The 21,482-nt window shown below is 45.3% G+C and overlaps 1 protein-coding gene and 1 long non-coding RNA gene across 3 annotated transcripts; one reads left to right on the top strand and one right to left on the bottom strand.

Moving 5' to 3' along the window:
- The first annotated feature begins 785 nt into the window (after window positions 1-785).
- On the top strand, window positions 786-6,388 carry LOC100348209 (serine/threonine-protein kinase MARK1-like). The gene is made up of 2 exons (XM_051840413.2): window positions 786-3,728; window positions 4,432-6,388. The coding sequence occupies exon 2, from the start codon at window positions 4,502-4,504 to the stop codon at window positions 6,386-6,388; it is 1,887 nt and encodes a 628-aa protein (XP_051696373.1). The 5' UTR covers window positions 786-3,728; window positions 4,432-4,501.
- On the bottom strand, window positions 4,092-18,114 carry LOC127489019 (uncharacterized). Of its 2 annotated transcripts, XR_011384682.1 has the most exons (3): window positions 17,781-18,114; window positions 16,869-16,910; window positions 4,092-9,661 (listed from the first exon to the last, which is right to left on the bottom strand). It is a non-coding gene; the product is annotated as an uncharacterized lncRNA (long non-coding RNA). The 2 variants fall into 2 exon arrangements; XR_011384681.1 differs by having other exon boundaries at window positions 16,869-18,114.
- Window positions 18,115-21,482: the final 3,368 nt, after the last annotated feature.

Genomic DNA, 21,482 nt, shown 5'->3' with positions numbered 1-21,482 from the left:
AATCCCTACCATGTTAAAAGATGTATTTATTTACTTTATTTAATAGAGGGAGAGGAAAGAGAGGTGGAAAAGGCAAAAACATGCCATGGATGAATTTTAGAATGATTATGTATGAAAAGAGAGCAGCAGTCTGCAAGGAGTATGAGTGCACATGAATCATACGTCTAAATTTTCCAACCAATAAAAATTGAAGTAAATGGTGGAGTCCAGCTCCATCAAGTCCAGGGGTTCCTGAAAATGTGGGAGGTGTTGGCACAGGAAGAAATGAGAGACACACTCACAGCAAGGCTGATGGCATGGCTCTGTCTCTGGAGTACCAGGTTGTTTCTTCATATAAGTCCCATAATGATTCTTTCTTCTTACTATACCAAGTTTGTTGTTCACTTTTATCTAGTCACAATCTCTTTGGTTTTCAAGGACATACTCAGAGCATGGGTTACAATCACAGGTGTGAGACGACAATTTTCAAAGGCATGTTCAGAGCATGGATTACTATCACAGACAGGTGCGAGATAACAGGCTGCCCACACAAACCAAGGCCTGGAGTGCTATCTAGCTATGCAGACATTGGCTACACAAGCTAGAATATTACCTTCCTAATCAAATCTTTACTAGAAGCCCCAATGTTCAGAGCAGGCCCTTTTTTCAATATATCCCCTCTTTTGCAGTTCTTTCGGTAACTCTTTAATTTCTTTCTTGTACTTATCTAAAGGTTCCCTTAGATCTATTCCACAGTTTTGGCATCCTAACCATTGTTGTATTTGTTGCATATATTAACTTAAAGTTTTAATAACATTTTTTTCTAGTGGGAAGAATATACCAAGGAGCCTGTTACCTTGTAATTCTTTTCCACAAACAGATCAACCTTGCATAAAGCATTAACCCCTCCTCCTACACTAACATTCTGCTTGATTAAAATTCTACAAAGCAATGGACATTTTGGGGATCATGAGACTAAGAGTTCTTCCCTAAAATTAGAAATATAACAATCATTAATGGGACCACCAGGAAGGTCTGGCTTTCTTATGCATAGTGTAGATCCCAACAAACCTAAAACCACCAAGAGGACCACAGCTGTTGTTCTCATGCCTTGCTGAGACAGACCTTCTGTTATGTCCTTGTCAGCAAGCCAAAGTTGCCTTGGCCTCTCACTTTGTTAGCATTCCTTTGCATGTGTATACCACATTTTCATTATCCATTCTCCAGTTGATGGGCACCTGATTCTACATCATGGTTACTGTGAATAGTACAATGCTACACATGAGTGCACACATCTCTTCAACATACTTTCAACTCATAGATACATGCCCTGTAGTAGGATAGCTGAGGCATATAGCAGTTCTGTTTCTAGGTTTCTCAGGATTGGCCACATTGTTTTCCAAAACAACGACAGTCATTTCCATTCCTACAAAGAGATCCCCTTTCCCTACACCCTTACCAGCATTTATTACTTTTATCTTTTGATCAAACTGTTCTAACTGGAATAAGATGGTGATTTTGATTTGCAGTTCCCTGATGACTAGTGACATTGTACATTTTCCCATATACTTGTAGGTTGCTGTAAATCCTATTTTGAGAATATCGGTACAGGTTATTTGCCCATTTTATGATCAGATAACTTTTTGTTATTTAGATCCTTGAGTTACTTCTTCATTATGGATATTCATAAGTATTCATTCTCAAAAACAAAGTTCTCTAAGGTGCACTTCTGTGTTTTTCAGTCATTTTAGAAGAGTCATCTTGGGGGCTTCCAGCTCTCTCATTCCCTCTGTTCAGTCAGTTGGGTCTGTGACCTAGTCTCCACTCTATCACTCAGGGCCTCTTAGTGGCCCCAGTCTTGAAGAGGTTTTACCTATAGGTTCTGCATTAACATCCCAAGAGGAACTTTCCTAAACCACAAACTTCATTGTATCATTCTCTAGCCCCACAACTTATTGAATCCTTAAAGCACACATAGAGAGATGCCGGCAGCAGAGTGCAGCTTAATGCAGTGCATGTAGAGGGATGCTGGCATCGCAGAGTGCAGCTTAACCCAGTGCACCTCAACACGAGACCCAGGATGAGGGACATTCTGCAAGGACTTTGGAGGGGTCCATTCACTTCTTCCACCTTGTGAGGACACTTCAGAAAGGAGCCATCTTTTTCCTAATGTTTGGATGTTGAACTCAGTCATACTGGTATATTTAAAGGGGTACAATGCTCCCTTTCAACTCTTAGACATATGGTAAATAGCAGGCCTCCAGCCTTCCCTTTCATTATCAATTTTTTGATGAGGGCACCAACATAGAAGCAGAAAGTGAGTCCTTTCAGGTTACTGAGTCTGCTGGTCCTCAATTTTACTCTCCCCAGCCTTGAAAACAGTGTGAAAATTTTCAAATACCCAAGACAAGGTCTTGTTACAATAGCTAAAAAGCACTGAAATCTCTAGGAATGTCTTGCTTTTCTCCCTACAATTTGAAGCATAGCTTTGCGGGCTACAGATTCCTCAGTTTGTGCTTTTTTTTTTTTTTTTTTTTTTTTTTTGCCTTCTGCACTGCACCACATCAGCCCTCTGCCTTGTGGTCCTCCAGGGATTCCGATGAGCAATTTGCTCATGAACATAGGGGAAATGATGGAAGATACCTCCCTCTCAGCTCTACAGATATGAACAATGCACCTGAGCTGTCACGGGCAACAGAACATTTTGTGGTAGTGTCATGATGCCAGGAAAGTGGTCCCATCATGTTGAAACCTATCACTCAGATGTTAAATTGAAAGGAAAGGCTATTTGGGGTGTAGACTTTAGGAGGCAATTGGAACATTCTACATGTGCTAATTTTGCAAAAAATAAATATCAATTTCTATCACTAACCTAAGCAAAGATCTTTTGGGGGTACTTTCTCTTTAATCAAATGGACAGATACTTCTGGAAACTGCCATGGAGTATGACCAACTGTGATTGGTCCATTTCTTGCTCTGACGTTGGAAGGTGCATTGTGATGTCATTCCAACTGCCTGTTTGAATCCCTGGCTGGGCAGAGGACTTTGTCCGTTTTTTCCAGGAAGCAGTTGGATGCTGGCCAGCGAGACTTGGACAAAGCTATAAGTTTTTCCATATTTTGTTGTTTTTGCTGTTTTATTGTTCTGTCCATTTTGTCCTCTCCCTTCCCCACAATCTTTTACTTCTTATCTGTGCATTTTTATTTTATTTAAATATCTCCTCATTTCTCTTTTGATTTTTCTTGTCATTTCTTCTCTTTATTTACCATTTTCATTTTCTAATTCTTTAATTCTTGTGTATCTCACCTTCTTTTTCTCATCTGTAATCACTTTCTTTACATAGGAGGTTTAGTATTGTAAGTTTAGCTATAAGAGTTGGTGTTTTCTTTCTGTTACAGTTCTCTATGTTTCTGTTTTGTCACTTTTGATTATTTTGTTTGAATCACTGATTAGTATAATGTAATTCATTATAGTGTTTGTTCAAAATATCAGCATAGTGAATAGAATTAATCTTAATAATTAGTGTACTTCATATACTGTTGTTTTTGTTATGCCCAGATAAGTAGATCCCCCAATAAACTATCAACAACCTCATCACACTGAAATCCAAAAGCAAGATTTCTATTAAAAAGGTACAAGCCGCGACAGGGACCTCATCCAACCAACCGGCGCAGCAGAGGAAGGAGGAAAGGCCCAGGTCTTTGTTTGGGGACGCTTTTAAAGGGGAGATACATCATCAAGGGCTTAAGGTGTGGGTCCTTTTGTGATTGGGCAGGGTGGGGGGTGTGTGTCTCTGGCTTGGGTTCAGGAAGTTACCTCAGTTGGTAATCTCTACTGAGCTGGCCTTGGTCTGCTGAGCTAGCTGTCCTTGGTAAACCTGGATATCTCCAGAATGCCTGAATGCCTGCTTTTACAAGGACTCGGGTCTGCTATGGGAAACGGAGGCTGCTTTTGATTGTTTCAAAATAGAGTCACTTTGGCTCTTCAGTTCTGTCTGTTCTTTTTAGTGCTGTTTATTTTGTTCTTTTTTGTTTTGTTTTGTTTTGTTTTCCCTCTTATCTTCCCCACAAATTTTTGCTTTTCATCTGTGTGTATTTTATTTAAAAATCTCATTTCTTTTTTGATTTCTCTTGTTGTGCTCATAATATCACATAGTGAATTAGAATTGGTCTTATTGATTAGTACAGTGAAGTTCATATGCAGTTTTTTTGTCTATTTGTTCTTTAAGAGCTTTATTTTTTTATTTTTATTTTTAGTTTTCTTCCCCTAACTCAATTTTTTTATCTCTGTGTATTTAATTTAAATATCTTTTCTTTTTCTCTTTTTCATGTTATAATAGTAAGATGAGTACATTGAATAGAATTAGTCTGTAGTATAGTAAATGTAGTGTTACCTGTTAGTAGTATTAACATATTGACTTATTCATTTGTTTCTTTCTCATTGGGTTGCCAGGTCACCGTAGGTGCTGTAGGAGACTAGCTAGTGTTACTCCCAGTACACTAGATACCAAGATATCCCCACAATGAGTGGTGACAGATCCTCCCACACAGAGGAGGAGGTGTTCCGGGGATATGAAGTCCTCAGAACCCTTGGCAAGGGCAGCTTCGGCAAGGTGAAGCTGGCCCGCCATGTGGAGAGTGGGACCACGTTGGCTGTGAAGATCATTGCCAGAGGGCACGGGGATTCCTCCGAGTTCCCACAAGCAAGGGTAGAAGCAGAGATTATGAGTTCTCTGCATCACCCTCACATTGTACAGCTAATGCAGGTAGACTACACGGCAGAGAGAGCCTACCTGTTCATGGAATATATTAGCGTGGGGGACCTTGGAAAGTTAGTGGCAGTGTGCGGCCACCTTGAGGAAGGAGAAGCGTGCTACTATTTCAGTCAGACCCTGGAAGCAGTGGAGTACTGCCATAAGCAGCACGTTGTCCACAGAGATATAAAATTAGAAAATCTCCTTGTGGACAGAAACATGTGTATTAAACTAATTGACTTTGGCTTAAGCCAAAAATTGGCTGAAGGCCAACAACTCAATTCATTGTGTGGCAGCCTCGAATACTGTGCCCCGGAAGAATTCTTAGGGAAGGAATTCGATGGCTACAAGGCCGACGTGTGGAGCCTGGGCGTGCTCCTATACACCATGGTGAAAGGGTGGCTGCCCTTTGAAGGGGACAGCTTTGCATACTTGAAGGCAGCTATCCTGGCTGGCTCTTACCTAATCCCCTCCTCTATAAGCGGGGAACTGGAGCAGCTGCTGGACTGGCTGATGACCTATGACCCTGCTGAGAGGCCCACAGTGGCAGATGCTATGGGCCACAAGTGGCTCAGCATGGAGCAGAAAGGGCCCAAACTGAGTGAAGACACAGCCAAACAGACTCAGAGTTCAACCGAGGACGAGGACCTCAGTGAAAGTGTGGAGAGCCTGAGCTCTCAGGAGGGCCTCCGAGAACAGGACGGCCCCCTGTGGGGAAAAGCCCAGCTACAGGCTCACCTCAGAGGAGGAGGAAGCGAAATTTACATGGGGCTCCCAGGTCCTTCGCATGTTACTGAAGGTCCGAAATACCTCTCAGGCCTCCTCTTCCAGCTGGGCCGTGAGGAGGAGGATGGCTGCTTGTCCCCTGCTCTGAGCTGGGGGAAATCCCAGGAGGGCTTCAGTGGAGCAGCAAGACCTGAGCTCACTGAAGTGGAGCTTCTAGCATTTCCCCCGGATGCTGAGGCCCAAAGCTACCTGGTGGAGCTGGGCTTTCAGCTGAGTCGTAAAGCAGCCTCCCTGACACCCGGTCTCCAAGCCAGCGCCACGTCCCCAGTGCTGCCCGAAGGTGACCTGTCATCAGGGCTAAATGCCTGCCATGGAGCCCGCAGGATGGACGGTTCCCCACCTGGCATGATGATGATCCACACTCCTCACCCAGTCCTCAGGTACAACAGCTCCGTGTCCTCTGCGTCCACTCTCAACACCAGCAGCAGTGAGGCCGGCAGGTCAGATGGTCCCCACCCTGTCATAAGGAGGAGGACCTACATTCTTGGGCCAGTTCTCAGCCACAACAGCTCCTTGTCCTCCATAGCCACTATCAGCATCACCAGCAGTGAGGCTGAGAGGACAGATGGCCCCCAACCTGGGATAAGGAGGGAGACCTACATTCCCTGGCCAGGCCTCAGGTACAACAGCCCCGTGTTCTCCATATCCACTCTCAGCTCCAGCAGCAGTGAGGACCACTTAGCAGACAGGAGCTGTTCCCAGGGAGTGACAGAGAATGAGAGCCTCCCAGAAAACCAACAGGACGAGGAGGCAGGGACCTCACCTGCTAAAGCTGCCAAGAGCAAGGGCCGCCGGGGGGTCTGCAGGAGGATGGTGAACTGCCTTCTGCGGGTGTGTTGTATCCTGCCAGACCCAGAGGAAGACCTCTGAATTCAGAGGAGAAACGTGGCCTCATAGCTTCATTCACTGGAAATGCTCAAGAGGAAATTATGATCCCTGCCTGGGAGGAGGGATTGTGGGGAGGCAGTAATAAATAAGAGGCAGGGAGTGAAGGCAATGGGTCTCATAGGAGGAACTAGGATCAGGCGTCAGACCAGACCACACCACCAGGTCCTGTGTCTCATGTGCAAGCAGCTGATCAGGTGAGCATAACCTCACTTCAGTGTCAGGTCAGTGACATTTCTCGGTTGTCACATGGTTCAAGTAGTCAGCAGAATAACATTTTTATTGGTTGGCATCCATGACCATTTGCTAGGCACCAGAAAAACAGACACCTGACATTGAAACGCTGTAGTGAATGTATCCATTTATAAGGACTTACTATAGAAGCTCCTTTAGAAGAGGCATAACATACTGGGGCACAGTGCCAGCCTCAGGGGCTTTCTCTATCTGGATTCTGAGGACAGAGCCACACTGTGTGCATTCAGCAGAACTCACAGAACTGTATGCATAAACATCTCCTTGATTCTATAAAAAGTAGAAAAAAGGAACAAAGAGACCAGGCCCTGGGACTTCCAAGAGCTGTACAAACCTTGCCTTCCTGTCTATGAGGTGTGTGGTACTGTGCAAGTACCTCATATTCTGAGCCCTGGTTACCACTAAAAAGTTGGGGAGGAGGCTCTGAAAAGTCCTTGTGACACAGTGAGGTCTGGAGTTTCTGGGATGACAAATCCAGCCATGTGCTTGCTCAGGGAAACCCAGGTACGTGTGGCAGATAAGCCTTCCTTCTAGCATGAATGTACTGGACTCTCAGGTTATACTCAAATAGTCTCCCATGCTGTTTTGGGATGTGTGCAGGGGCCACTGGCTGCTTGGGGGATGACTGGCAGCTGCTGGCCCCAGTGGCCCACTTCGGTATGTGATGTCTGGGGTCACTATCAAGTCCAGCCTAGTATTGGCAGCTATAGTCAAATTGAGTAACTTTGGTCTGCATTGATAGATATTGGAGTGGGGGATTCTTTTACCTTTTAAATTATGCTAATAATACAAAACACAAATGTTACTATTTTAACCCTTTTTAAGTATACAGTAGTGGCATGAAGAGCATTCACAGGGTTGTGTGCACATCACCACCACTCCTCTCCTCCACATGAAACACTCCCCACCCCCATCCCCAGCCCGGCACCCCCAGGTGTACTCCTGTCTTAATGAATGGGACAACTCTGTCTCAAGTATTATGCAGTATTTGCTCTTTGAGAGGCAGAGAGACAGGCAGAGCTCCTGTCAGCTGGTTCACTCCTTGCAGGCCTGTAATGGCAAGTACTGGACTGGGCTGAAGCCAGGAGCTGGGAACTCAATTCAGGCCTCTCATGTGCATGAAATGAACCCAATCACATGAGCCATCAGCTGCTTCCTCCCTGTCTGCAACAGCAGAAAGTTGGAGTCAGGAGCCAGAGCTGAGAGTGAAACCCAGTAACTCTGACATGGTACGCAGGCATCTTAACTGCCTGCCCTTGGTGTTTGTCTTTCTGTGGCTGGCTTGTATTATCCAGTCCTCAGGATTCATGCCTGCAGTAGCAAGTGTCAGAATATCCTTCCTTTGGAAGGCTGAATAATACTCCGTGGTTCAGTTGGACCACATTGTTTTCCCACACTCATTTTCTTTTGATGGCCCATGGGTTGTTTGCATATAGGGGTAATGTGAATAATGCTACTGTGAACATGGGTACAAATTACTCCTTGAGACCCTGTCTTCAATTCTTCTATTATGTATGTACTTATGTATTTGAAAGACACAGTGACTGAAAGAGAGCTCTGCCTCACTCCCCAGATGGCCACTACAGTGAAGGCAGGCCAGGATAAAGCCAGGAGCCCTGCACTCCATCTAGGTCTCCCACACAGTTGACAGAGGCCCAAGAACTGGAGCCATAATCTGTTGCCTTCCCATGAGTATTAGCAGGAAGCTGAATTGAAAGCAAATTAACCAAGACTGGAACCAGACACTCCAGTATGGGATGTGGACCTCCCAAGTGGCAGTTTCATTGGCTGCACCACAACACCCACCCCTGTTTCCAATTCTTGGAGTCATATACCTAGATATATATACACCTAGATGTATATATACCTAGATGGGCTACTTGACAATTCAATGTTTAAAAATTTGGGTGGCAGTTCTATTTTGTGGTGTAGCAGGTTAAGCCACCACTTGGAGCACCCACACTCCATATTGGAGTCAGTTCATGTTCCAGCTGCTCTACTTCCAATCCAGCTCCCCACTAATGCTTCTGGGAAAGAAATGAAGGTTGGCTCAAGTACTTGGGCCTCTGCCACCTACATGGGAAACCCAGAAGAAGTTCCTGCCTCTGGCCTGGCCCAGCTTGTCTGTTCTGGTCATTTGGGAGGTGAAGCAGTAGATGGAGGAGTCTCTCTCTGTCTCTCTCCTCCCACTCCCTGCCACAGACTTTGCCTTTCAAATCAATAAATTTTTTTGGTTATAAGGAAATAGCTTTATATTTATTTTTAATTTAAAAAGATAGTTATTAATTTGAAAGGCAAATTTACAGAGGCAGAAGCAGAGAGTGAAAGACAGAGAGCGTGAGAGAGAGAGGGAGGTATCTCCATCTTCTGCTTCACTCCCCAAATGCTCACAACAGCCATGGCTGGGCCAGGCTGAAGCCCAGAACTTGGAGCTCCACCCTGGTCTCCTACGGGAGTGGAAAGAACTCAAGTATTTGAGCCATCACCTGCTGCCTGCCAAGGTGCACATGAGCAGAAAGATGGAATGGGGACCTTAACTTAGTCTAGAGTCCAGGAAAAGCAAGCTCTTCAGCTGGAGACCAGGACAGAAGTAGGTGCTGCCTCTCCTATTCCCCTCCCCCAGCTGTTTATGCTGCTGGCCACTCCCCACCTATGCCCATGCATGTGTGTTCTTTCACCTTTTTAATAAACTTCATCATTCTGGACAGTGTATATATGCCTGTACTTGGAATGTCTCCCTAAGCAGAAGGCACAGACCTGGAATACACATTCAGCCACCCCACTTACTTCACTTCTTATGGGTGAGCCAGCCAGGTGTCTGAGAAAGCCCAACAGTGAACCAAAAAAGCAACAGTGGTAAGTGGAATTCAATTTGTTTCTGTCTCAGATGTGCTAAGCTTTTACCTCCTTGTGAAAATTCAAAAGTGTCTCCTCCAGTCTCCCTGCTCTTGATCTCAGGCAGATCTGTTAAGATGCAGTTGTGGGGACCTTGTTCCTAAGTTTCAGCTATAGGGGAGGAAAGGCGACAATGAGATGTCTTTGTAAGGAAGATCTGGACAGAGGAATGGGAAGAGAGTTGGACAGTTTGTGGCCTTGTGCCCAAAATCTTTGTTTCTAGTTTGTAGTGTGTTTTTTAAATTCATTCTTGCTGCTGAAAAACCTGGAACTTGGAATTTAGTTTCTACTGGATGCAATACACCTGGCTAAAAAGTTCTGTCTTGAGATTTTGAATCGTGGTGTTTTCCTTATTAAGATGGGCAGGTGGGCCAAGCACTCGCCTTTTGCTAGCAAACTTCTCTTCATCTGACTGGAGTGGTCCTAAAAACAGGTGTGCAGTGTATATGTGCCACACCCCCTGTCAGCAGGTGGTACTTCCTAACATGGCAGGAGTTCCTCAACAGGAGCCCAGGGAGGGACTTTGCCCAACCATGGAAGCCTCAAGTGTGACTTCAGCTTTTCAGTGGATGAAGGAAATGGACCCCACCTGACCATGGTGGACCCCAAAGCTAGTGCAAGCCATGTACCTAGTCAGCAGCACTACCATTTATCTTAGCGTTATGCTGGTTTCTGCTGCCCTGGAATACACACCCAGGTATGGGTTCCAATGCTACCTGAGGTCACAAGCTCTAGATATGCTGGTCCTAGCCCCAGAGAATGTTCAGGACACAGAAGCTTCAGGGCTTACAACCTCTAGCAGCTGGTCTTCAGGCATAGGCATAGGCTGTGTTATTTTTACAACCCAGGAGCTTTTCCTCCTGGTGTGAGGAGCAGTGCCCCACTAGAGATCATTTCTTGCAGAGATGACATCCCATAAGCTCATGTTGGATGCTGGGAAAATGCCCCAATTATACGTGCATTTGCTGCTGAGTTGTTGGCACCTTTGCAAAAGCAGCAGCACTCTTCAACTGGCCAGATTATGTAAGGCATGTTCATTAAGATATTTTAATAGGGGCATTGGGTAATGAAGATGCCCTTACATATAGATCAACCCACAGGGAGCCCTGGAGGCAGGTTGCTTAAAGCCGAGGACCTCAAATTGGGGTATAAAACCTTTGTAATGTATCCAATACAATTAATACAAGGGAGCTGAATCACATGTATAAGCATAACAGGGTTTGTGGAGAGCCATATCACTTTTGTCTTGTCAGGTTCTACCGAAACTTCAGCTGTATATGACTCCTCATTCATCCCTGTGGACTGACTCCTAAGGGTACAGTTTAAAAAACTCCAGAAAATCGAGATACCGAGTGGTTTACTGACAGCAGTAGTTGCACAAAGTATGGAGTTTAAAAGGCAGGTTATGCCATGGTGGGTCTTACTCAGGTGATAGAATCTCAAACATTGCCAACTAGCACTTGATCGCAAAGGCCAAACTTACTGCTTTAACTAGAACCTTGCAATGGGGAAGAGCTAATGAGTTATTATGTCCAGACTCCAGTTTGTTTTCCTTGAGTTCCATGCACATGGAGCAATTTGGAAAGGAAGAGCCCTCCCGACTTCAAAGAGCTCTCCCATTAAATAAGGAGAAGAGATGTTAGCTCTCCTTGAGGAGCACTGGAGTCTTTAGAAAGTGGTTGTCAGTCACTGCAGGGGACACAAGAAGACAGATAGCCATGCTATTCAGGGAAATGTGCTAGCAGATAAGGCAGCAAAAGTCACTGCTGCAGGGCAGGTTCTAGAAATAGCTTTGCTACCTGAGCTTTTTGGTCACTAAGTATCCTCACTACACAAACCCTGTCATAGAATGTTCTCAACCAGGCTACATGAAGGATGCCAGTGGAGGAAGGCGTTCAGTCATAAGGCCATGTGCTGAATGGGGGGTTATCAATATATGACTCTCACTATTTGGAAGAGAAGGTTTAATGCCAGGAGTTCCTTGGGTATTTGGAGGGTAAAGGCTGCATACTGTCATAAAGAAAGTACCTCAGCATGTGGTGACTGCTTTAGGATTTTCTTATCTCCATACCCCTTGGAGACCTTAGTCATCAAAGTCAAAAAGCTAATCATATTCTTAAGAAAGTCCTGGTGAAGCTTTGCCAAGAGACCTCAGAAAGATGGCTTAAATTCTTACCTATTGCCCTCAGGATCAAAGTGGCACCTAAGGCTGCTTTAAAACTGCCTGTCTAAAATGCTATATAAAAAGGTCTTCTTCATCTCTGATACCCTCTTTCACTCAGGGATACAGATCAGGTAAGAGTTTATTATTAATCTTTTTCCTATACAAGAGGCTAATGGACTGTGGTAATAAAATTCTCACAGTGCCAGGTCCCAAAATCATGAACAGCCTGTCCCCAGGAGACCAAGTCTTAAGAGACACTTGGAGCAAAGACTCTTCCTCTGATCAATTGCAGCCTAGATGAAAGGGATCCTACCAGGTGCTACTCAGCACTCCTACTGAAGTCAAATTCAGGGCATCCCAAGCTGGGTACATTTGTCAAGGATCTCAGTTCTACCTCTTTAGTCTTCACAGGGGCACACAGAGAACAAGTCTGCTCACTCTTGTGAATGCATCCAAGATCTCGAATACATCTTCAAGGGGCAAAAGGGTGAGTAAAACCTTTGCTTTTATCATATTGAACCTGCTACACTTAGTGGCACACATGGTTTGCCTATCTTTTATTCTCTCAGGAGGCTGCTGTTGTGAGGAAAACTCCATAGTTCTTGTAGTATGATAGTAGGAGATCCTGCTAGGCCATAGAAAACCATTTAAAAATCTGTTTATTGTGTGGGCCAAACTAGAGCCTACACTTCAGGCCAGATTTTACAGCAATTGCTTGAGTCCGTGGGTGTTCTAAGTTAGTCATGGACAACTAGCTGGCCATAAAATGCATACTGGCAAAACCAGGAGTGTGTGCAGTGATTAATGGAATCTGCAGCATCTACTCTAACAGTTGTATATTCACTGAAAAGGATGCTACCAGTCTTTATGGCTATGCTAGATGGTTTTATAATCTGGGCAAAGACAACCTATAAGTGCCCATGTTTTGGGAAACAGTGGAATATACTCCTCCTATCCTGAAGGGGATTCAACTTGCAATTTATCTTTTTTCCAATTATGCTCATCCTGATTGACTAACTTTTCTGTTTCAGAATTTGACAGCTTCTCAAAATGATGATGACCATGCAAGGGCAACAGCGATTGGCCGTGACAATGAAAATTCCCCAGCTCATGAGATGGATCAATTAGATGAGCTAAGAAGAGGTTTCCAAACCCTGGATAGGTAGGGATAACGCCCCTGGCCAGCAGAAGACGGATCATCATCCTTCAGCACCCCCTTAAGATTAAGGGTCGGAAATCTCTGCGGGGGGATGAGATGGGATAAGGCAGGTAGCTAGCTTAGGGCCACAGAGCTGGAAGTCCCAAGTCACAGGTGCTCGCCCCCATGTAATTCTATCCTACTTGTCCAATAAACTGCCCCTTACTGGGGCGTGTTTCCTTCTGGGTGGGGCACGTGCCATGTGAAGTTCCACCACACTTCTACCTCAAAAGCAGCCCACACTGGAAGAAGTGTGTCCTCCTCTTGGGAGACGGATGCTGAGGTGCTGTCTCTCCACTTCTCCTCTTACCTCCATTTTCCCCGGCCCACTCCCCACCCATGCTCACGTTTCCTTTATCATCCCTTAAATAAATGTTATCATTTTGTGTACTGTACATGTTTCTGTGCTTCAAATGCTTCTCTAGGTAGAAGGCAAAGACCTGGAATAAAATTAGACCCCACTTCAGGGTTAAGGTTCTGTTTGCAACAGAAGGATCCCATATCAGAGGGCCAGTTCAAGTCCTGGCTACTCCACTTTCTATGCAGTTCCCTATTTAAGCACACCCTGGGAAGGTAGCAGGTGATGGCCAAAGAGCTTGGCCCTCTACCACGTGGGAAAGACAGATGGAATTCTGGGATCTTAGCTTCATCTTGGCCAAGCTTCAGCCATTGTGTCCATGTGGGGAGTGAACCAGTGAATGGAAAATGTGTTTGTGTGTGTGTGTGTGAGAGAGAGAGAGAGAAACTCTGCCTTTCATATAAATAACAAATATTTTTAAAAAACAAGTTGTACCAGGAGGTGGGGATCAACAGTGGCTATCTCAGAGCCTGCCTACACAATTCAGGCCATGAATGAACCTAGAATGTTCTGTGTGGCACCTGAAACATGTAAACCATACAAGCAGACACAAACTCTATGAACAAGGTGCCTCCAATAGGTTTTCTACTTAATTTAATGGGAATATGGAGGCTCAGTGGTGAAGTGAATTGACATCGGTAAGATACTGCTACCAGTGGAGCAACATTGAGAACCTGGGCCAATCTCACTCTAAACACAGGCTTTTTCCTTTGCACTTCCCTTCTCTGATTCTCATTAGAGTGGTGTAAGATACACACTTGGGGGTGGGCATTTGGCTTAGAGGTTAAGTCACTGCTTGGGACATGCACATCCCATATCAGATTCCTTGGTTTAAATCCTGGCTCTGCCTCCAATCCTAGGTTCCTGCTAGTGCACAACCCACAAAGGAGCAGATGATGGCTCAACAACGTGGGAGACCCAGATGGAGTTCCAGGCTCCGTGGTGTTGCCTGCCATGGCCTGGCTCTTACAGGCATTGGAGATTGAGCCAGCAGTTGGAAGATATCTATGTCTCTCTTTCTTATAATAATAATGATAATCATAATAAAAAGCCTAAACCCTGACACTGAGCAGGTGTTGGCAAAAGTTCATTCCTAGAAATTCAGCATTTACCGCAGATACAGGCAATGACACCTAGGATTACATCGTCATCTCTTCTAAAATGAGCATGGAGGAATCTGGGAAACATCCCAGCTCAGTTAGTGGAGGAAATGAGCACCCAGTTGATCCCAGAAAAACCAGCTGGGTGGTTAAAGTGAAGGCAAAGCCAGGATGTTGGAGCTGCCTCCTCCACTTCTATCACTTGTCATGTCACACAGGGTGTGATCACACTGGCCCTGCCAACTCCACAGGCCATTTAGGTTTACCTGTGGGGCAGGTGTTTAATTGGAGTTTAAGAAGTCCATGTCCCATGGAGTGCTGGAGTAAAGTCCTGCAACTGGCTCTTGACTCCAGCTTCCTGCCAATACATAGCCTGGGAACCAACAGTGATGGCTCAAGTGATTGGATCCTTGAACAGAGTTGTTGGCTCCTGGCTTTGGCCTGGCCAAGCCCTGGTCATGGTGGGTATTTGGAGAGTGAACCATCAGATGAAAGCTTGCTGGCTCTCTGCTGTTGAAATAAATGCCTACATGCAAAATTTAAGTGAAAAATAATTTTGCCCATAACATTGCTAGTAGGCACTTGCTTTAACCCAGGGATACAGTAACAAGCAAGATGTGTTTAATTAGGGGCTTCTATTGTGAAGCAGCAGGTTAAAGCACCACCTGTGATGCCAGCATCCCGTGTCAGAGCACTGGTTCAAGTTCTGATGCTCCGTGTCTGATCCAGCTGTTGTGTCTGGGAGAGCAGTGGAGTGTGGCCTGAGTGCTTGGCTCCCTACCACCCACATGGGAAACCCCAGTGGAGTTCCTGGCTCAAGACCTAGTACAGCCCTGTTTTAGCCATTTGAGGAGTGAACCAACAAATGGAAGATCTCTCTCAATCTCTCTGTCTCTCTTTCTCTCTCCCTCCCTATCTCCTTCTTTCTCCCTCTCTCTCCATTTTAAATAAATAATTTTTTAAAGAAAGATTCAGTGCTCCAACCATCATCCCCAGACATGCATGTTGATTGCTAAGCATTCACCACCACCAACAGCTAGTGGAGCTGTGTGATTTGGGAAGCTTGCAGCCTTGCAAAATAAAAGTCATCACCCCCTCTTTACAGAGAGGAAAAAAGACAGTCTGGCACTTGCCATAGGTGAAATTAGTATAGAGAAGGCCCTACTTCCAAGTTTAGCCTGATAGGGCTGCCACATTTAGCCAAGAAAAAAACAGAAGTACCTGAAACAATAACACCCAAATGCCCAGTTCCATTTGTAGATAAACTTCGGATGACATGACCCCTTAGTGTATCATATCCCAAATGTCCAATGGAATAAAATATATTTGTTTTTTTTTCTATTCATCTGACATGTGAATTGATCTGGGTTGATAAGAAATGCAAATGCATCTAAATATTGCATAGAATATTGAATAAACTCACAAATTATGCATTGGTCAGCTGTTGAGAAAATTCATCTTGGAGTCCTGTATTTTTCCTTTAAAAGATATTTTAAAGATCCTTATATTTATTTGAAAAGCAGAGTGACAGCACAGGAGGGAGAGACAGAGATATGTTCCATCCACGGATAGACTCCTGAAATCCTTGCAACACATGGGGCAGAGCCAGGCTAGAGCAGTGAGCCAGGGCCTCATTCCAGCTCTCCCATGTGGGGGGCAGGAACCCAATTACTTGAGCCCTTGGCGTTACCTCCCAGGGTCTGCAGTAGCAGGAAGCTGGAGTCAGGAGCAGAGCCAGGGATCAAACACAGGCACTCTGATGTGTAACAGAGGCAGGGGAACTCCACTTTTTCAATAAGTTATCCTTTCTGTTTTGAATTCCCTGTGGTACTGAGTAAAAAAATTCAATTGAGCATATTTGTGTGGCCTATTTGGGTTCTCTGTTCTATTTGTCTATGTCTGTCCTTTCCCCAGTGTCACAAATTCTTGATTACTGTATCTACATAGTGAGACTTGACATTGACTGCAGTGAATCTTCCCACTTTGTTCTTCCCACTCTCCCAAGACTGTCTTAACTCTCCATATGAATTTTAGAATAAGTTCACCTAGACCTACAAAATCTTGCTGGGATAGTGATGGAATTGTATTAGAGTTATTTACTATTTTGGGGAAACCAGTGCCTTTATTACATTTATCCTGTAATCCATGGGCACAGTACGGTTTCCAGTTCTTTGCCTTTTTTAAATCAGTATTTTGTTATTTATAGTGTACAATATTATACATATTTTGTTAATACTATACATAAGCATTTCATTTTCTCATATTAGTTGAAAGTGGCATAGTTAATTTCAGGTTCTACATTTCCATTGTTAGTATTCAGAAAGAGAATCAAATTTTTCATGTTTTGTAGCTAGAAAACTTGCTAGAGAGAGAGAGAGAAAGAGAGAGAGAGACTCAGGCAGCATGGCCCTTTGCAGTAACCAGGAGAGGCCAGGCCCACACAGCTGGGACAACCTGTCCCCAAATCATCATGACATAAGAGAGCAAGTCCCACTCACCAGGACCTGAATCCATCCCCGTGTCCTGAACTTGCTTGCTGCCTAGAAAACAAACTCCAGCTCAGCCGGTCACTTGACACAGGAGTGGCCTCTAACTGCTGTAGAATATGGAAGGAGCAGTGCTTGGCAATGATGACATCATGGAGCACAGTCACAATGGCACCCTCCTAGATCAGCAGGTCTCAGGGTCAGGGTTCCCAACCCCCTGAGGAATAAGAATCCGCTAGCAGGGGGCCTGTGGTCTCTTCTGGGATCAAGAGAAAAGGACAGATGTGTGGGAGGTATGTCATGGGCTCAGATGTCCTGGTGCCTTCTGTCACCCACTGGACAAGGTCCCAGATCCATGCCACCCTCCATCCTCCATCCTCCTTTTCCTCCTCTACAATTATATTTTGTATTGACTTTTTTTTTGACAGGCAGAGTGGACAGTGAGAGAGAGAGACAGAGAGAAAGGTCTTCCTTTGCCGTTGGTTCACCCTCCAATGGCCGCCGCGGCCAGCGCGCTGCGTCCGGCGCACCACGCTGATCCGATGGCAGGAGCCAGGAGCCAGGTGCTTTTCCTGGTCTCCCATGGGGTGCAGGGCCCAAGCACCTGGGCCATCCTCCACTGCACTCCCTGGCCACAGCAGAGAGCTGGCCTGGAAGAGGGGCAACCAGGACAGAATCCGGCGTCCCAACCGGGACTAGAACCCGGTGTGCTGGCGCCGCTAGGCGGAGGATTAGCCTAGTGAGCCGCGGCGCCGGCCTTTGTATTGACTTTTGAGCATTTGCATTTTGGATTAATATGAGTGCAATGGGTGCCCTCACAATTAGTATACAACTACCTGAGGTCTCCCTACTTTCCCCACCCTTGCAAATGACCAGAATTGGGGACTCCAAGTGGCACAAACTCCTGCCACAAGACAGGCTTACTCCAGCACTGCTGATCCAGGCTGTGCCTCCTGCCCTCCTCTGGCCTTTCCTTGCTGCTGCTGTTGCTTTTGGGTGTCAAAGAGTCCAGGGACTAGGGTGAGTGGTGAGGCAAGCTGCCTGCCACCTGCCTGGGACCGTGAGCCAGCAGGGACCAGACTGCAGAAGGAACAAGAACTCTGTTCTGGACACCGGCAAGAGTGAAGTATTGAGTCACTGTGACTTCACCACCTGCCCCTGACACTGGTGCTGACCACACAGAGGCTGATGGTGTCAATAAGCATGTGGGGCAGGAGCACCCACAATCTCCAGGGCTCCCAGATGAGGGACATCTATGTCTGGGGGACACCTTCACGTCAGCACCATTAGGCCCCTCCAGCTCCTCAGCTGGGCATGGTTGCCTCTGGTCCTGCAGGGACAGTGAATGCCTTGCAGGATTTGTGGAGCCTCCTGGGTCCTGCTGTGGCCAAGCTCCTCACTACTCTCCCTGTCCTGGGGGGCCTGAGCTGTAATATCCCACTGGGTACAAGTGTGAGCCTGTGTGTGTGTGTCTGTGTGTGTGTGTGTTTGTTTGCACAAGCCCATGTGTGTTCCTAGCTATGCAGGTTCCATTGCTGCTGTTGTATTCACCAGTCTCCTCATCACCCTTGTCTGGTCTCCCCTGGAGGTGAGGATGGAGGGAGGCCAAGGGCAGGGTCCTGTGAGGAAGCTGGGCCCTGGCTGGTGGAGGTGACTGTGGTGTGGTGCTGGGTGTGTTCTGCAGGGCAGGGATCCCCTCCCCACCCCAGACATCATCACATTCAGGGGCTCCAAGGATGAACCACTTCCCAAGGTCTCAGGGCAGCTGGGTTACCAGGTGCTGCTGACCAGGCCATGGGTTGAGTAATACAAGATGCAACTGGGAGAACTCACCTCAGGGACATTGCTTCTGTCACTCAGAAGGTCATATGGGGACACCTCCCATCTGTCATGCCCTCCTCTGCCATCTACCTGAATCACTGGAGACTAAACAGGAGGGAGTAATGATGAACATGTCCTTGCAGCCTGTCCTACCCTCCTGATGCCCCACAGGGTCCCACTCCCTGCTCCTGAACCATGACTCATGCTGTGATAACCCCACACCATTGCTGGCCTGGCCAGGGCATGTAACCATCAGGGTCCTCCCACACAGAGGAGCCTGAAGCCTCCCAGCCCTGCTCCTGCCAGGACAGTCATTCAGGCCTCACCTAACCCCACCCACTCTTAGGCTGCTACACTCCTGCCTGATGATTCTCCATCATCCCCTCATGGTCCTGCTTGTGCTAACCTCCTGTGAGCTCACAGCTTGCCCAGGAACTGAGCCCACAGTGTCCAGTGTCTCCAAGGACTGCACTTCCACAGTGTCTGCTCAGGACAGTCACCAGCGCGTCCTTATCCCAAGGAGACTCTTCATGTCCATGAACTCACCAGTTGTCTCCATCACCCACTGGTCTACTTCTTCAGTTGTTAAATTATAGTATATATAGTAATTATTCTTAGTCATTTTGTTTCTCTGCTCTAGGTTGAATCCAAAGATTTTGTTCAAATAATTAAAAGAAGAAATATTTATAGAAGATAATTCACATTTTTCCATTTCTAATGTTTAGGTGCCTATCAACAAACACTGTGCATTTTCTGTGAATCCATAGAGTCTTGTGGTTTCTGGTCCATAACATGAAGCATTTATTGAATGAATGCATTATTTTGAAACAAACAAGTGTCTGTTGCATGTTACAACAATGTAAAAAAAGCTCCAATATAAAAACATTTTAGTAGGTTGTGAAATATACAATTATAAAATCTCTAAATATTACCTATAAAATTAGTATCTTGTTTTAAATTATTCTATAAGAACAAAAATAACACATTGGTAATAACTCTTGAGGTTCAAGAATATCCCCCATCAATACTACAAACCACAAACACATAAAAATCCTACAGATATTATTTAGATATTTAAATAAAACTATGATTACAGTAAATATATTCATTTCTCAAGTACAATACATTAGAATTGTGGCTTAGAGACACTAAGAACACAATTATCATCATCCATATATAGCTCACTTGTTGCTTGCTAAATTATATGGTCAACTTAATCAATTTTTAAAACAAATTTTACTGGTGTAATTGTAGAGAGGCAGAGCAAGACCAGAATAGTAATCACATATACAAATCCTAGTAAACATTAAAAAAAAAAAAGCTTCTATTTGGAGAAATAGGACTTAGGGCCCAGCACTGTGGCATAGCAGGTAAATGGCATCCTATATGGGTGCTTGTTCATGTCCTGGGTGTTCCACTTTTGCTCTAGCTCCCTGCACCTGGGAAAACAGTGGATGATGGCCCAAGTCCTAGGGCTCCTGTGCCCATGTGGGAGAACCAGGTGAAGCTCCTGTCTCCTGGCTTCAGATGGACCCAGCTCTGGCCATTGAGGCCACTTGGGGACTAGGTCAGTGGATGAAAGATCTCTCTCTCTCTCTCACTCTCTCTCTTGCTCACTCTCACTTTCACTCTGATTCTCTAACTCTAAGAAAGAATGCTATTCTGTTAGTATCAAAGACACTGCCCACTCCAGAATTATCAGGCTCTTTCCAGCCCCATATCCAATTTCACACAAGCCCCTCTTCTCTGGTGGGCTGGGCAAGTGTCTCCACCCCCACCATCCACACACATCTTCCAGTTCTGCTCTTTCACTGTGTGACAGGGGAACTGGATCACAGCCTGGTGAGGACCTCTATGTCCAGTGTTTGCCTCATGGGGGAAGAGGAATTGCACCAACATAGGCGACATGGGGCCGGCTGATGCGTGCTGCATGTGTGTAACTCATCTTCTGAATCTTTGCTCACAAGAGCTGAGATAATACCCATTCTGGCCAGGTCCAGAAGAGAACTGGAGTAGCCCCTGCTCAGTATCTGGGGCTCCTGTGTTCTCTGCACCCCTCCTCTGGAGGCAGTGGTGGTCCCATTGCATCTCCTACACATGTGTGTGCCACCCTGGCCTGCTTTTGTCTGCTGCTTCTTGTTAGGATATGGAGCCTCAGGAAGAAAGGGATGTTTTTAAAATATTGGGGAAATGATTTCAGACACCTGGAGGCAAATGTGGAGCTGTAATCTGAGTCCACTCAGGGCAGCGCACATAAGGACTTGTCCATGTGTGCTGGGAACTTTACAACTTCAAGACCACAGTGGGGATGCCTAGTTGCTTCATGTTTACATTCAGCAGTTCAACATACTTTAAATGTATTTTAATTCATGCTATATATTGTGGCTTTGTGTTTCAAATAATGTTTACTCTTCTGTTTTGGCACCAGATAAGACAGTTTCTAAAGAATAAATTTTTTATCTTTCTTAACTTCAGAATATTAATTTTGGAAAATCAGCTAAACTTGTGTGTTATGTGGCTATAAATGATGTACATGCTATAAAATAAGACTGTCACTGTTATGTGGGATTATAATTTCTAAATGTTACTCATTGAAATGAGCATACAATAAAAAGCATTTATTGTAAAAAAAATCAACCAGAAAATGCATGTTTCTGGGATTCTGTTAGAATCCTGGTAAAGAGATAATGACTACTTGTAATTGAGTTATTCCAATGGATGGAGCTTAAATTTGATGAGCAAAGCTTCACAGAGTCACCACTTTATTGTAACAATGCCATAGAAGTAACCCCTATGTTGTGGCTC

The sequence above is a fragment of the Oryctolagus cuniculus genome, chromosome 19 (genome assembly GCF_964237555.1).
Source record: "Oryctolagus cuniculus chromosome 19, mOryCun1.1, whole genome shotgun sequence".
Taxonomy (NCBI): Eukaryota; Metazoa; Chordata; class Mammalia; order Lagomorpha; family Leporidae; genus Oryctolagus; species Oryctolagus cuniculus.
Note: the sequence above shows the minus strand (reverse complement) of the source record. Positions and strands in the feature narration are given on the sequence as shown.